The sequence below is a fragment of the Suricata suricatta genome, chromosome 14 (assembly GCF_006229205.1).
Source record: "Suricata suricatta isolate VVHF042 chromosome 14, meerkat_22Aug2017_6uvM2_HiC, whole genome shotgun sequence".
NCBI lineage: Eukaryota > Metazoa > Chordata > Mammalia > Carnivora > Herpestidae > Suricata > Suricata suricatta.
This window is the reverse complement of record NC_043713.1, coordinates 80,586,787-80,603,856: the sequence shown is the minus strand read 5'-3', so window position 1 is coordinate 80,603,856 and position 17,070 is coordinate 80,586,787. Positions and strand designations below refer to the sequence as shown.

The window sequence follows — 17,070 nt, the reverse complement described above, 5'->3', positions numbered from 1 at the left end:
GTTATGTTTAAAGTAGTACATCATCCAGTATTTTCAGTTTTGGGTGTTTTCTTTCACTCAGCATAATTACATGTTGTTACATGTGTCATAAATAGGTTAGTTGTTTTTACTGCTAATAAGTATTCCAATATGTTGGTGTCTGTTGGTTTGTTTGTCCATTCATCTTGGTGGATGTGTGGTTGTTTTCAGTTTTTGGCTATTACAAATAAAGCTCTTATAAACATTTGTGTACAAGTTTTTGTACAAATTATTTCCTTTTCTCTTGGATAAATACCTAGAAGTGGAATAGCTAGATCATTATTTACAAGCTAAGTGTTTTCCAGAGTGGTTGTACGATTTTACATTCCCATCAGCAGTGTCTGAGAGTGTAAGGTGTCCACACTCTTACCCATATTTGGTATGGGCAGTCTTTTATTATTATGTTTAAGTTAATTTACTTACTGGGGGAGGTGGCGGGGCAGTGAAAGACGGGGAGAGAGAATCCTAAGCAGGCTGCGTGCTTAAACCCATGAACCCATGAAATCATGATCTGAGCCAAAATCAAGAGTCAGATGTTTAATTGACTGAGCCTCGTAGGCGCCCTAGGCAGTCTTTTTAAGTGGGCATGTAGTGGTATTTCCCTGTGGTTTTAATTTGCACTTCCCTAATGACTAATGATGTTGAGCATCTTTTCATGGTGATTCTTTGCCTTTTGTATATTTTCTTTGGTGAAGCATCTGTTCAAATCTTTTCCCCCATTTTACTTTAATTATTTTTATTTATATAATTTTGAAAAAAGACTGTGAGAGAGAGGCAGAGAATGAGAGTGGGGAGGAATAGAGAGAGAGGGAAGAGAAAGAATCCCAAGCAGGCTCCATGCTGTCAGCACAGAGCCCAGCATGGGGCTCAAACCCACAGACAGTGAGATTATGACCCGAGCCAAAATCAAGAGTTGATTGCTCAACTGACTGAGCCACCCAGGTGCCCCACCCCATGTTTACAATTGTGTTGTTTTCTTATTGCTGAATTTGAGAGTCCTTTATGTATTCTGGATATAAGTCCTTTATCAGATACATGCTTTTAAAAGATTTTCTTTGAGTCTGTGGCTTATCTTTAACAGTGTCTTTTGAGGAGCAAAAGATTTTCATTTTAGTGAATGCCAATCAATTTTTAAAAATGTTTTATGGACCCAGCTTTTGGTTTCCTATGTAAGAAATCTTTGTCTAACCCAGTATTACCCAAGATCTCTTACAAGTTTTATAGTTTTAGGCTTTACATTTAGGAGTGTGACCCATTTTGATATGATTTTTGTATAATGCAGGAGTACGGATCCATGTTAATTTTTTAGCATTTGGATATCCAGTTCTGGTACCGTTTGTTGAAAAGGCTGTCTTTTCTTCATTGCAGTGCTTTTGGGCCCTTGTCAAAGATCAATTGAATGTATATATGCGGGTTTAATTTTGGATTTTTCTTTACTGTTCCAGTGATCTCTTTGTCTTTATACCAGTACTGTGCTTTCTTGATACTGTGGCTTTATAATAATTATATAATAATTATTTTATAATCATATAAAATAAGGCAGTGTTAGCCTTCCATCTTTGTTCTTTTTCTTAGTTGTTTTGGCTATCTTTATATTTCCATACGAACTTTAGAATCAGCTGCTAGTTTCTATAAAAGAGCTTGCTGGGATTTTGACTAGGGTTCGTTTAGAGGTATGGTTCAATATCTGAACAGGACTGAGCCTTCCAACCCATAGACAGGCTGTATTGCTCCATTTGTTTTTGCCTTTATTTTGCCATTATTTTTACTTTATTTGTGTAGTTTTCAATGCACAGGTCTTTCCCATCTTTGTTAGATTTATCCTTACTACTTTTTTGTGCTGTTACAAATGGTATTTTCTTTTTCAGGTTTAATTAATTCGCTTTATTCCTCTTGTATAAGAACACTATGTGGTGGCCACAGCTGGAGCCTGAGTTCTCTGCATGGAGACTCTCTGATGTGGTCAGGATGGTCAGTGACTTCCTGACAGGGAAACTTGGTGAACACAGTCTCTTTCCAGAGTGTCGGTGGGGGGAGGCAGCTGTAGGTCTTAGACATCGAAGACTGCTTTGACAGAGTTGCCCCAGGTGACATTGCAGCCCCTGGCTGATGTGTGACAGCTGTCAGTACCTGCCATCAACAGCTTTGTGGGCATGGGGATCTGGGTGTGAGGGGGAAGCGGACCAGCGCAGAGTCCTGTCCTGTCACCTTCAAGGAGTCTGTGGGGTGTGCCAGTCCTGTTCCCCCGGGGGTCTCCCTGCACAGGACAGTGGAGAGCTTGGCCAGGATGAGGGCCCCATGGATGGCAGTGGTCACCTCCTTGGAACACTTAACACCCAGACCAACATGACTCCTTAGTCCTTGATGGCAACAAGTACCTCAAACCTGATCCACCGGCCAGCACTGGTCTGCTTTTATACAGGCGTAAGGGAATGTCTGTGTCTCCAGGAAAAAGTACATGATCTCAGATGCCTTGATGGGCAGGAAGAAGAGTCCAGTCTCTTTTAAGGACTTGATCATCATGTCCTTGACCTGGGCAAACACTGATAAATTGTCAGTTGTAAGAGGGGAAAAAGGTTTTTGAAAGTTTGTGTTTTACAGAGGTTTTTTTTTTTTGACCACCACCACCAGTGTCTACCCTCTTCAGCCTTCCAGAATTTCTTCTCAAGTTGTAGGTCATTGCTGTGGTTTTCAGTAAACTGTCCCCTTTGGTCTGACTCTGACAGGTACTGGAGGCGCAGAGAAGGCATCAGAAGGAGAAATCTGGCATCATACCTACCTCACCAACACCCTACACTTATAACAAGGTAGGGGAATAGATACTTGCCTTCACCCCTCAGGGGTAGCCGTACTTCTGCGATGTATTTGTGGCTCTTTGGGAACGTGGCTAATTCTTTTCTTATCCCTTAATAATATTCCTGCCCAAAAGGCTGGCAGCAGCCACACATGCAGAAGAGTACTTGGAATTCAAGTTTTTTCTGATGAAATATGAAATAAGGTTCCTAGCAATTGAGGTTTTGCAGCAGGAACCAAGGGCGATGGTCGCCTATGGTTATTTATTTGGGTTACTGTGTAGTCCACTGACCACATTTAAAAGACATGGTTGTCTGGCTTTCTTGAGGTAGAGGCCATTTCTGAGAACATTCCGTGGCCATTTATGGTACCGTTCTTTCTTACCCCAAAATGCTGAACTTAGAACAGCGTCTGTGACACCCAGCATGTGTTCCTGGTACTGTCACAGTTCTCAGTCGGCAGTCTACACATCAGTCTACACATCAGGGTATCTGCTCTAAAACACGAGAATATTAGGGCCTCTTAAAGCAGGTCCTGGAGTCACTGAGTAGATCAGGGGAAAAAAATGATGCTGCTTGGGGACCATATCTGAGTGTAGATGACAGAGAAGGACCTGGGTGTGGTAAAAAGGCAGTCGGCTGGCTCTTCTTGGGTCCCACTCTTTAGTGGGCACCACATAAAGAACACACAGGCTCCTCTGCCACTCATGACCCTGCGCTTCATACTGTCCCTGACCCAGTGTAACCAGGACCCTGAACATCTAGTTTCCTGATTAACACTCGTCAGTCCCCAAGTAACTACGGCTCCACATCTTAGCCTTCCAAACTCAAAACCACAGACAGGCAGCTCTGTCCTAATGGAGTGAAGGTTTGAGGGCTGTGCTGATTATGGCATCAGAGTCAGAAACTGCTTCCTGCTTCTTGATGCAGGCTGGAAGTGAGTGGTAGAAGCACTTAGATGACATTGATTTACTTGCTAAAATCTTCTCGGCATGAATGTAGTGGATTCTTGTGTGATATATTATTTTCTGGTGCTATTTTTTCTTCTTTTCCTGTTCCATTTTGTAAACTTTGTGGTACTCACTAACTAGCATGGCATTCATAAAAATGATATACTGCACATGAGTAGCATGTTAAAATGATAAACAGCTCATATTACTTTTGAATGTGTTTATGTTGGTCTAGAGATAATCTTTATATTGGCAACTAAATGAGCACTGAATGCTACATTTGCAAAAAATATTTTAACAAAAATATATAGTAAGATGCAATTAAACTTTTAGAAGTTATACACATCAACCTCAATTTAAGAAAGAGTTTCCTTATGTGGAAAGTGAAGGATTTGAATTGTTTTTAAGATTCCTTTCACATCTATGATTTTTTAATTATGTTCTATCATATGGGTCATGTCATCTACAAATGCCCATTAATTTGATGCCAAAACATGGGCGGGAGCACCTGAGACACCCCGTTTCCGAGCTCCTCGCCGCAGGCCGCAGTGTGGTTGGTGAGAGCGCGTGGCAGCGGCGGCAGGCTCCCTGGGCTGCTCTTCTCAGGCCCACGCTGCTTTGGTCCTGCAATTGAAGACAGGCTTGAATTGAAGCCTCTGAGGACCCAGGTTGTGAGGCAGGTAGATCTGCATTTAACTAAATGAGGAGTCCTTTATTAATAATCATGTTGTGACTATTGCCCATGAAGGCACCTTAACACCTGTAAAGTAGTGGGTGGCAATTTTCTTTCTTTGAGAAGAATTTCCCCAAGAATGGCATGTGGTCTTGCACATGGGTGCTGTGAGTCATCTGTGGGCAAAGAAGTGCTTTTAGACCTCCTGTTTTTCCCTCTACTGCCTCTTTCTGGTCTGTGTCAAAACTGCCTTGGGTTTTGATGAAATGACTTTGCTCTATCATAGGGTCAGCCTGCCTGTGTCTTAGCTACTTTATTCGTGTACCCTCAGCCCTGCCAAGGTTGACATAGTACATGTTTCCCAACCAGCTGGTTTATATTTGTTACTACTATAGCTGGAGACGAAGTGTCATACACCTGTACCCAAGGATCAGCTAGTAACTTGGGCCTGAGTGGTGAGAATAAAATTGATTGTTTATTTTACCCTAGACTAGCCTTGTATGCCAGTGTGTATATACGCAGCGGTGGTGCCATATAAAACATATGGAGAGAAAGGTTAGTTCCCTTAAGACTTCTGAAACTTTTCCAGTTTCTGTTAAGTAATTTTTGGAGATGCCAGCCTATATATGTTGGGCTGTGTCTCGGCTGGTCCTGGGGGGCTTTACTTTGGGGCTGTTCCTCTGCTCATAAGTGACTGTTTTCCTTTTCCTTTCAGAGCTGTGACCTGTGGTCCCTAGGGGTGATTATCTATGTGATGTTGTGCGGATACCCTCCTTTTTACTCCAAACACCACAGCCGGACTATCCCAAAGGATATGCGGAGAAAGATCATGACAGGCAGTTTCGAGTTCCCAGAAGAAGAGTGGAGCCAGATTTCAGAGATGGCCAAAGACGTTGTGAGGAAGTGAGTGCCCAGGCTGCAGGGCGGGGAGGCCAGGGGGCCTGAGGTTGTGGAAGACAAGGGGAAAGTCTTCGGTTTCCCAGGCATGTTCCTTCCGGCTTGCACATCACAGAGGTCTCATCCCCGCGGTCTGAGATGAGAGCTCTGCATACCCACCTTGGTGAAAATGGAGCTTTGCTCCCACCTGCTGCATTCTTAGAATTTGTCCCCAGGGTTGTGAACCCAGACTCGTTGGTAGCTAGTGTCTCTGTGAAGATTAATTCAGGACCTTAAATGGTAAACCCTTCTGGTGTGCCCTCCCTGCCTGTCACCCAGGCATGTGGAACAGACGTGGCATCAGGAACTGAACTTGGGCTAAGATGACAATGACACTTTGGCTTTTCATTCCTCGGCCGCTGCGGGTATGTGGCTGATTGTGTAGGCCTGTAGACTCCCCACTGCTGAGGGATATTTAGCAGATTTAGTGCCAGTGAGTGGCCGAGGGAGAGTTGACAGAGTCTTTTAGTAGCTGAAGGACTAGGTAAGAAGTCAGACCTAAATTTGAGGTATTTTGCCTTTCCTGCCCGCCTGTGTGGGAGGCCCACCTGCCTGGGATTTGGGCGCTGTTCCAGCAGTCCTCCTGCTTCATGTTCACCGAGCAGTTTTCCCTCTTTTGGTTTCAGTTTTCTTCATCTGTAATGCGATGAAGATAAGCATTAAAGGGGCAGTGCCCGGGAGCTGTCTCCCGACAGTACAGCCGTTTCTCTGGGGAGGTTACTCCCTTTCAAAAGTGAGCTTGTTCCGTTCGTTAAGGATCTGTGTGTATAAAGAGCGACTGGTGTCTAAAATACACAAGTAAAAGGTTTTAGGAGGGCGGAGGCAGTGTTCACAGCATCATTGGTCTTCCGTGCTGTTTCCACACTGTATTCTCAGTTACTTAACCAGAACATCAGTCTCCTCTGAGTGGTTCTTTGTCAGTTCTGTAGAGTATGTTTCCTGTCCCTAGAGTGACATTGATTATCTTCTTTCAGCTTCAGGATTCTTTTCTTTTTCTGTCTCTCACTCCTCTCTCCCTCTTTTTCTTTCTTTTGTTTGTTTATTTATTTTTGAGGGGGGAAGGGGCAGAGAGAGAGGGAGAAAGAAAATCCCGAGCACTGGCAGTGCAGAGCCTGATGCGGGGCTCAAACCATGAACCGTGAGATAATACGTGACCTGAGCTGAAATCAGGAGTCGAATGCTTAACCAACTGAGCCACCCAGGTGCCCCTTGAATTCTTTTCTAAATAATCCTTTCTTTAGAATCTGAAGCTGTTTGTTCAGAATGATCCAGAAGGTTGCAGAGAACCTGAAAGAGCAAGTGCACGTGTTGTTCTGACTCTGACGTTTTAGAGTGGGAGCATATGTAGTTGGAAGGAGGGCTGTAAACAGCCCAGGAAGCATGCTGAAGTGAGCTAAGAATTGCATCCACTTGAATGGACAAGATGTAAAGAGGTAGGATCAAAATGCAGAAGGTACATAGCAATACATTCGACTTAGAAGGAAATGCCTTCTTCCCTTTCTCAGACTCTAAATTTTTAGCTTTTGAATGTTTTTGAAATAAAGGGTTGATGTGGTTATATCTAACAGTTTTATCCCAAGTAGGAACCTGAATTTTCATTACTACATGACCCTTCAACTAATTTTGTAGCCACTGTCAGCCAAAAGAGTACTTTGAGTCCTTTTTGGAAATTGGAGCCCACTGTTCTAAAAACATGAATATGGAGAATCAAGTCTCAGGAACTATAAGCTGTATGTGGGCTTATCAAACCTAGAACTCAGTCTGAAATATCACTGAATTAAGCCTTTTCTTGTCTATTTTATCCTACTCTGTTTAGTGTAGAAAGGACTACCAAAGGGCACAGTGCCCTCACAACTAGTGGCTAGGGACTAGAATCCCAGCCCTGCCTGCAGATGGAAGGCCTAAGCTTGGAGGAGTTGGTAGAAAGTCAGAAGCTGGAGCTGGTAAGAACCAGACCCAGGAACTTCCTGGCCTTCTGGAAGCAACTATGCACAGCACCCCTGTTGGCCTTTCCTCCACAGGCTCTTGAAGGTCAAACCAGAGGAAAGACTCACCATCGAGGGCGTGTTGGACCACCCATGGCTCAACTCGACTGAGGCCTTGGATAATGTGCTACCCTCTGCTCAACTGATGATGGATAAGGTTTTGAATGATGCTTACTTTATTCACCAAAAAGGCTTTGTTGAGAAGGAATGTTCAGACAAAGTTCAGGGAGGGTCAAAGGCAGAGCAATACAGAGCACTCAGTCTTTACCAGAGAGAAACCTCTGCTGTCCTGAAAAATCAGGATCTGAAATAAAAGCTCCTTTGCATAAAAGGCCAGATCAAGGCCTGGTGAAGGAAAACCCACATTTTCCGTATTTGTGCTAGAGGGTTGGGGAGCACATAGTACTATGAGACATCCTCCCTTCCCCTGAGGGGTTTAAACAAGACTGGTTGGAAAGACCATTTTACCTGGAACAGGGAGGGACTGCTTCAGACATCAGAGCTTCGCATGCTAATCTTCTGTGAAGGCTGTGGGAATTAAAAAACCGAGACCATCTTTGAAGGGGTGTAGTTAGGAAAGAGTTCCCAAAGAGAAGGCACCCCCCATACTTATTAATTACTGCATAGCAGTTTTTTACCTGTTCACAGGTTTAGCTCTAAGCTGCCTCAAAGAACTTGAGCCGACAGCAGTAAGCGCCCAAGGGTAGGGAACACCAGGAGCCGACAATTACAGACCCAAGTGCCTGAGTGGGAAAAGTCACCTGGCTTATTCATGGGAAGTCCAGGAGACATCTGTGGCAGGGCTAGCCTTCGAAAGTACACAGAGGAGCTTAGTAGGGCATAACTGAGAGGCCTTTGTAAATTTGGGGAAAGAGATTTGCCACAGGGAAGGTATTTAGGGATGGTCAGCCAGACTTGCAGATCTTGCCAACCTAAGACTTCTGCAGTAATCTGCTAGGAGCAGAGAAGTAGAGACATATGAATAAACTCAATATTTTTTAAGACAAATTTCTACAATTTTTGGTGACTTAGTAGATAATAAGGGGACAGTGGATGTCATATCTAGTGATACCATTGACAAATAGAGGGAAATCAGGAACAAAGCTGGTTTAGGTCAAGGCAAGTCTCTTAGGTTTTAGATATTTAGATGGACATTCAAATGAATGAGATAGGTTGTGTTGGACTATAGTGTAGTTGAGAGGTAAAGGCAGTGATGCAGACGTGAGTTTTTCCCACTTAGAAGGCATGGGATTGAAGTGTGAGAAAGAATAAGGGAATAGGAAGAAATCTCAGTCCTCCTTTAGTTTTTGCTGGAGTATAGGAAAGAAAGAGCTGGAAGGAACAGAGTTCTTTGCCATATCTGATTTTGGTGGTTCTCCTCCTGGTTTAAATATGCCCAGTACTCCAGAATTGGTTTGATAGTCCAAAATCCTAAGAGATTATTTAAATAGGTACATGGGGGTTATAGTGTGGCTTTCCTCAAGATCGTGGGCTTGAAGAAATAAGATTGCTTTCTGGAGTTACTTTAGACTTAGTGTATAATGAAGCCAAATAGAGATATGCAGGATCTTCTTAATGAGAGAGTAGCCCCTAGGCCTACAAGATGGAACTGCAAGGTGACAGCCCGTCTATTCCCATTTTTAAAGAAATGATGGGGTCATGACGTAGGATGGCCAACTTTGAAGCGTAGAAAAATGGCCACATATGCAGATGTTGAATAGTGTCGGTCTGCGCCCTGCCTAGGAGACGGAGTCTGAGCTGGTGTGCGGATCCAGTGGAGTTTAGCCAAGACCAGCCATTATCATTCCCTTAAATGAGTTCAAACTCTACCTGATCTCATTGCATTCTCAATAGGGAACTACTTTTTAAAATTGTCAAGTTTTGTTGTTGAAATTCAAATAGAACAGAGGTATATAAAATAAAAAGCATAAATTCCTTTTCATTCCCCTGGCTACAGTCTCACCCCTCAGAGACAAGGTAATCTATGGCTTAATGTATCCTTACTGATCTTTTTCTGCAGAGACACATACACACTCACAGGTTGTCCTTTTTAAAAATATAAACATGGGATCATCTTGTTCTTAGAAAGTTTCTGCTGATTATTTATCTTTCTTAATTGGTCTGCCCATAGTAGGAGCCAGCTCTGGTCATAAAGACACAGACTTCAAAAGTTCTAGACTCTATTGACAGCTACTTCTCATTGTAAATTAATTGGCTGGCTTATAGATCAGTTTCTCATGATCTACCCTGCTTACCATAGGAAGTAGTTGGGGTTCCTGAGGCATCAGGGCTGAAATGACTGTCTGTGCTGTGGGGGCAGTGAAACAAGTGCCACTACGCGAGGCTTCTCAGGCATCAGCCCACCAGCCTTTCCCCTGATGGACACGAATGCCTCTCTGTACAGTTGCTCTTGCAGTGACTGTGAACATGTGTCTTGTTAGTACTTCTTACTTGCATTTCTGTCCACATGCAGGGAAGAGGAGCTAGCTGTTGTTTGGCCCTTGGTTTGCCTGGAATTCCCTGGGCTTGCCAGTCTGTGGGGAAGAATGCTCTGGCTTATCAAAATTTGTTTACTGCCAGCCTAACAGTGAAACTCCTTTCTTAGTTCTCAGAGCTACTTCCTACTCTCTTAGATTGGCTCTTTAGATGCCCCAAAGTGAGTGTGAAAACTAATGACAGTATTTACATTCAGGCAGTGGTTGCTGGAATCCAGCAAGCTCATGCGGAACAGTTGGCCAACATGAGAATCCAGGATCTGAAAGTCAGCCTCAAACCCCTGCACTCTGTGAACAACCCCATTCTGAGGAAGAGGAAATTACTCGGGTAGCTAAGCTTGTTTTGTGGATTTTCCATGGTTGGTGAGGCTGAGTGTGGGATTGGGGGAGGTCAGCCAGAGTTCTGCTGTTTTTCTACCTCTTAAGAGGGGGGAGAGGATGGCTTGTTAAATAGTATCAGAAGTTGGAGACACTCTATAGTTAATTATTTATCTGAAAAATTGCTGCCTTATCTTTAGAGTTAACAGCCATGGAGAGTTGGGTTTTGAGGTTTCACCTTGTTATTACCTCTCTCCCAAACCTTTAAAGCACCAAGCCAAAGGACAGCGTTTATATCCACGACCGTGAAAATGGAGCCGAGGATTCAAACGTTGCCTTGGAAAAGCTCCGAGATGTGATTGCTCAGTGTATTCTCCCCCAGGCTGGTAAAGGTCACGCCATTTACCAATGTTCTGTGTGTGTGTGTATGTATGTGAGTGTATGTGTGCACGCACGAACATGCACGTGACAGGAGTGGTTTGATTTGAGGCTATCCGTTTCACCTTTGTGTTGTAAGAAAATAAATATAAAAATTATTTAAATAATAAGTTTATATAAATTACATATATATGGTTATATATATATATATAATTATTCTGTGCCCACTAAAAAGAGAGGGCAGTGGGAACTCAAGCGGTACTTTCGTCCCTTTTTTGTTTTCTGTGAAACTGCTGGTTGATGCCTAATTGCCAGTGTCTGTGCAGCATGCAGTTTTGTGTTTTCTTAGTTTGTTAACGAGGGCACAGGATAGAAGATGGAGAATGGAAAATGTGGACAGGGTCAGGATCGGCTTGTGAAGGTCAGGAACATTCCCAGAGCCTTTAGGGTGTAAGGCCGTCATTAACTTATGGATGTAAAGAGAATACTCCCAAGTTCAGAAGTGACCCCCTGCTGCTACTTATATCCTGGGCAGAGTGTGACTTGTGCACATCTCCTTTGGAGTGAGAACTTTCTCCTAATCGCTCAGCCGGGTGTCATGGGCTCTTCTCAGCAGATGAATGAGAGGCTTCAAGTAGTAGACCACAAGACTGCCTAGATTTCTTGGCTTTTAAGAGAACTCACAGAGTGTACCTCAGCTTCCAAAGTAAGAAATGAGCCTGGGAGAAAGAGGTGGTCCCCTCAGCCTTGGTCTCCCTTCCTCTCTTGGTCTCTTAGGTAACCAGGTGTTTTTGCTCAGCAGCAGAGTCTGACTCTGCCTGTTTCCCATAGTCCAGTGCTAAGACCCTGAGGCCATGAGAAGAGTTGTGTGAGGCTGTCAGATAAGAGTTCAAAGCCGAGAAGTGGCCTCCGTGTAGTGTACGGACCAGTAGTAACAACAGCGTCTGTGAAAATTCGCCCCTTAACTCACCACTTCTCAACAAGCTGGACATCAGGTCCTTCTGTCTCTGACACTTCACATCCCATGATGCCACAGGAAAATGCAACTTCTTCTTCATCTTAATTAATAGGAGAGAATGAAGATGAAAAGCTGAATGAAGTAATGCAGGAGGCTTGGAAGTATAACCGGGAATGCAAGCTCCTAAGAGATACTCTGCAAAGCTTCAGTTGGAATGGTAGGAAACGTACTTCTCCCTTTCTCCACGGATGCAGAGAAGTGATCACATGTGGAACCTGGAGGATGTCTGGGGGCTGAGCTGGGGTGGTTTTGAGGGAAGTGAGGCTAGAAAGTGAGTGGAACACTCTAGGACGGGGTTAGTCCTGCATTAACTGCACAGGCATGGACGTCGGGCCCTCTCACTTGCTTTCCTGAGTTCAGATGAACCATGTGCTGCAGACTCCACACTGCAGAGCCCCTGCCTCATATCCCTTGGGTACACTGGGTCCCTGTGAAGAATCTCACCTCCAAACATTTGGAGACTGACCTTTTTTGTGTGTGTGTGTGTGTATTTCAGGTCGTGGATTCACAGATAAAGTGGATCGACTAAAACTGGCAGAAATTGTGAAGCAAGTGATAGAAGAGCAAACCATGTCCCACGAATCCCAATAATGACAGCTTCAGACTTTTTTTTTTAACAATTTGAAAAATTATTCTTTAATGTATAAAGTAATTTTTATGTAAAGTAATAAATCATAATTTCATTTCCACATTACTTAAAGACACTTATAGATTTAAATACAGGACTTACTCCTAGTATAGTTCATTTGTTTGTTTTTAAGAAAAGCTCAGTTCCTAGAGATATACTATGACTCTAGGATTGTTTTCTTATATGTTTGTAAAATGACAGATGGTATTGTCAAACAAGATTGTTTTATTTGTAATAAAGTATACAAAAACCATTTGTCAGTGATAGACAAAGGGCCGACTATACTGACCTGTCTGTTCAGTAAACATGTGAATCGAGTACTGTGGAATCTGGTTTCACTCACCCTGTGTATTTCTTTCTGCACCACTGGTAGATTAGCTCTGGGGCCAAAAAATTTTTGTGGACTCATATTGCAGACTGCCTGCTGGAACCCCCAGGATGCCGACTTGCATGACGGAAGGGGTGCGGAGCTGAACCCTCATTTCTCTGGTCCCTAATTCCTTAGAGAAAAGTGGTAACATTTCCTTTTTTACTTTTTTATTTTTGTCATATCTTTTAAAAGGTATGGTGGGTTTCTTAAATCAGGATTTTGAGTTTAGTCTTTTCATATAGAACTAGAGCTTCATTCTCCTCTGCGTTCTCGCTCAGTCCTCCTCCCTTCCTGACAGGCCTCATCCTTTTTCTGTTCTCCTGGCCCTTTTTATAGATAATTTTTCTGAGAAAGTTATGTATCATGTAAACTGGACTGTTGGATTAGCATCTAAAATGGTCCAGCTTTTCCCTAGAGCTGCCCGTTTACTCTCCGATGTTTCAGCCTGTGCTTCATGTTGGCATCCCCAGGCTGTCGATTTCGTTCAGTGCCATTCATTTTCAGGAAGGGTGGTTTTGGCCCAGAGATCAACCGTTTGAATGGAAAACAAAGCTGGATGCTTTTTTAGTTTTCTGTGTGCACATGGACTTCCATAACAAACCATTATTTATTTGTTTGTGTGTTTAGCAGTGTTTGGTGGTGCCCGTGTTGGTACAGAGAAGGGCTGACAGGCAGACTCCAGTTCACAGCAGAAGACGGTCGCAGGTGCAATTCTTCACTTGTGTCCTGTCACATTCTCTTCAATCAAAATTGACCTCATAGAGCTTACTTCTTTTCTGATTCATCCGCTTTGCTGAGCATGTCCTCAGGATGACATTTGGCTAGTATGCATCCCATGTATGTGACTGACTGGAAACACATGATAGAAACACAAAGCATCTCACAAGGATGACATTATATTGGGTCACAGATATTTCTTGCGGTAAGGCTCCCTAATCTTAGGTGACTAATAACTGTTGTAAATGGATACCCTGTAAGGAGAATTAAGTGTTTTTAAATATGGCAAAATCGAAGAGATGGGCAGCAGAGAAAAACAAAATGTTTTCTTATTTATTGACCAGAAGATTTAGCTGAGAGTTGAATTAAGGGTTGAATTAAATTGTTTTTTTAGTGAAATGCAGTCTTACAAATCGCTTACTGCAATCAGGAAAAATACTGCACTTATTTCTAGAACAACAGAATGAGTGTTCACCTGTTGTTTTTCTCAGGGCAGAGGTATTGGCTGGAGGGAGGAAGGTCATAGTAAACTTTGTTACCCCTTTTTCTTCAGAGTCAACTGCTGGTATGCCCAGTCTACCTTTAACTTCTCGATTTGTTGTTAGGGTACCTTCTTCCAAAGACTCTGGATGATTTTTTTCCTTCAGCGTGTGGTGAATTTTAGGCATGATCTAAAAGGACACCCACAACAGTGCTTCCTTTTACTCTAAGCAACAGTTAGTTGCCCACGTTTTAGTCACATCAGGCTGAATTAGTCTGGCCCCCAGAAGAAGCGCTGAGCCCACCTGCGCCCACATGAGAGCTCCCTGCTGGACGCTGCTGAATGCCCTGGAGGGGAGTCTAGCTGTTGTAACGCAAAAGCCAGGCCTACTTTGGACTCTTGACAGAACAGTAGTTCCCAAAGGGCTAAGCACTGTTTCTGGTCTCAAAGTGGAGTTTTGCTTGTGGAGTTCGTAGGCCAGTAGCAAATTCTGCTCTGACATGCCAGTCAGGTTTCCTAATAAAGCAAGTTTCACATGTAACTGGATGTGAAACAAAATCATCTTTGTCTTTTCCTGCCTCTAAATGCCTATGCCTGCAAGCAGCTGACAATATAAGAACAGCTCTTGTAGGCAGGAGGTTAGAGACTCCAGGTTCCTACATGATTTGCTAGCCCTTTGTTTAACTAAAACCATTACTTTCCACTCCAGTGCCTATAGACTTGAACATAGTTATAAATCTGCTTGATGTATAACAATTTGTGTATCTTTCTGGTTAATTGAAGAAGCATAGGAGAATACCTGTCAGAAATCTGTTTGAAACATAGGATAGCTTTTTAGCTTTTTAAAGCTAGAAGTAGACACGCTTTTTAGGAGCACCTGGCTGGCTCAGTCAGTGGAGTGTGCCACTCTTGATCTTGCACGGTGAGTTCAAGCCCCACATTGGGTATAAAGCCTACTTAAGAAGTGAAAATTTTTTTCTTTAAATAGATAACTTTTTAAGAAGAGTTTGTTGTATTCATGTGGGAAAGAACAAATTGAAGGAATTATTGGTTAAAAAACTCAAATGATCTAAATCAGATCTTGTCTGTGAACACATATGTGTGTGTGTGTTAAAGAAATTGTGTTTCAATTTGAGAAATGGAAAGTTGGATATATTTAGTTTTAGTTATATTTCTATTTATTTAAAAAGTAGAAGTGTTCTTTCATTACTGACTTATTTTATCCCACAAAATGACTCAGTTTGTCCTGCGTCTTTGGTTAAAATACAGGAAAATACCTTAAGTCTCTATTAACTTACAAATTACAGAATTTGAACAGACTTTCTCCTCTTATATAAAAGAAGAAATCTAGCTAGAAATCATTTTACCTTATTTGCTATAAATTTTTTAATGGGTTTGTGATATGACAGTATAAATCTTCTTCCCAGATGCTAATGTCAAATTCTATCATCTGTTTTAGGAATTAAGTATTATTGAGGTGACCTGCTCTCCTGCTCATAGCTGAGATCTTGTGGTGCCATTCCATATCTCATTTCTGAGTGTCAGTTGTAGTCATAACTCTTACTTTAAAGGTTTTATGTTGTAGGGAAGCCTGGGTGGCTCAGTTGGTTAAGCATTTGACTTCGGCTCAGGTCATGATCTCATGGTTCGTGGGTTCAAGCCCTGCATCGGGCTCTGTGCTGACAGCTAGCTCAGAGCCTGGAGCCTGCTTCAGATTCTGTGCCTCCCTCTCTCTGACCCTCCTCTGCTGACTCTCTCTCTCTCAAAAATAAATAAAATATTTTAAAAAGTTTAAGGGTTTTATCTTGTAAATATTTTACTTGATATGAAATTATTTCTATGCAAGATAAAATATGTACTGTCTTATTTTAGTTCATCTTAGAATGTACAGGAGAATAACTGTGCAAGGAATGTGATAGTGTTTTTTTCCCCTTTCGAATTTGTACTGCAAAATACTCCAGGAAATCGACACAAAACCAAATCCAAGGACTTACACAGACATTACAGTTCAATTTTAGTTAAAGAGTGAAGAAATCTTCAAAAGAAATTCTTATAGACTCCATTTTTATTTTCTTGATGAAATGGTAACTAGATCCCTACAGTTCGTTTCTATGTTGGGTCACTTGGGAGGAACTGAATGTTGATCCTCCTCGCTTTTGTACTTCCACAGTAAAACTGAGCTCATTTCATTTGTCTCTTAATATGTGCATTAGGAAAACTTCACAGCAGAAAAAAATTATGTTTATATGTAGATATAAAATGTCTAAACTCATGTGTTCTGAACAAAAGCTGACAAAGGAGGGTTAGGCTGAGAAACTATCCAGAGTACTACAGAAATGAGGAAAGGAGGCAGTGGACAACAGAGAACTTTGTCCTGTTCAGAGATCCCCAAAGAATCCCTGTCCCCTCCCCCCAACCTCCTGCCAGAATGTTGGGTTTCAAAGAATGAGCGGATTAACGGATATCAGGAGTTGTGTGGCCTGGGCTGAGAATAAGGATAATTTTCCTGAGTTATAGTACGGGCTGGATCATTACAGTCCACCTGCGTGGTATCTCTCTGTGAGGATAAGGGGAACTTACCCAAGGAACTTTAAAGTTACTGTGGTTGGAAGAAAGTCAAATGGTAAGTGAACTAGTGAAGGCCTAGAGCGAATAGAAATATAGCCCCTAAGTCTGTAACCCAAGAACAGGACAGCAGCCAGTCAGATCTGGGGGCTAATACTTGAGGCTCTGAGGCTCAGCGTGCCAGGCAGAGCTGTTGCTCCAGGACAGAGGCCCGGCAGCACCGACTGATTCACAGTGGCCATGTCAGAGGCCACCTCTTTGAGACACTCTGCCTCTATACTGTCATCTATTTGGAAAAACCAAAGGGCTCTGAAAGAGGGTAAGATAAAGATTCAGACTAGGGCTCGGCAGAAGAGGAACTTGAGGCTGTGCCAAGTGCCAGAATCGTCACGTCTCAGGTTGGGGATCGTGCTGCTGTTGGTGATTTTTCTGCCACGCATGTACTGTCACCTAGGATCTGTATATTACACGTCCTATGAAATAGTCATCCCCAGGCAGCTGACTGTTGAACAACGGGACACCCCAGTGAAAGACACATCCTATGTGTTCTTAATGCAGGGCCAGAAATGGGTGATTCACCTGCAGGTGAAGAGAGACTACTTTGTGAAGAACTTCCCAGTCTTCAGCTACCACAGTGGTGTCCTGGGGCAAGAAATGCCTCTCATCTCACATGACTGTCACTATGAAGGCTACATAGAAGGAGTCCCAGGGTCTTTTGTTTCTCTCAACACCTGTTCAGGCCTCAG

The 17,070-nt window shown here is 42.8% G+C and overlaps 2 protein-coding genes across 5 annotated transcripts in view; one reads left to right on the top strand and one right to left on the bottom strand.

The window, feature by feature from the left end:
- The window catches only part of MAPKAPK5 (MAPK activated protein kinase 5), a 40,332-nt gene extending 27,813 nt beyond the window's left edge, over nt 1-12,519 (top strand). For 2 of the 3 annotated variants that reach the window (XM_029922945.1, XM_029922943.1), the window contains 7 exons: nt 2,745-2,825; nt 5,149-5,336; nt 7,391-7,511; nt 10,047-10,177; nt 10,438-10,559; nt 11,616-11,720; nt 12,060-12,519. In XM_029922945.1, the coding sequence (XP_029778805.1) occupies nt 2,745-2,825; nt 5,149-5,336; nt 7,391-7,511; nt 10,047-10,177; nt 10,438-10,559; nt 11,616-11,720; nt 12,060-12,154 (843 nt within the window). In that variant the 3' untranslated portion in view covers nt 12,155-12,519. The remainder of the gene's footprint in view (nt 1-2,744; nt 2,826-5,148; nt 5,337-7,390; nt 7,512-10,046; nt 10,178-10,437; nt 10,560-11,615; nt 11,721-12,059) is intronic. The other variant, XM_029922944.1, reaches the window with a different exon arrangement.
- The window catches only part of TMEM116 (transmembrane protein 116), a 102,863-nt gene continuing 90,095 nt past the window's right edge, over nt 4,303-17,070 (bottom strand). The window contains exons 11-13 of one of the 2 annotated variants that reach the window (XM_029922947.1): nt 11,516-11,603; nt 7,823-7,882; nt 4,303-4,384 (exon numbers count right to left, since the gene is read on the bottom strand). In XM_029922947.1, the coding sequence (XP_029778807.1) occupies nt 7,866-7,882; nt 11,516-11,603 (105 nt within the window). In that variant the 3' untranslated portion in view covers nt 4,303-4,384; nt 7,823-7,865. Of the gene's footprint in view, nt 4,385-5,873; nt 6,006-7,822; nt 7,883-11,515; nt 11,604-17,070 lie in introns of those variants that run through there. The other variant, XM_029922948.1, reaches the window with a different exon arrangement.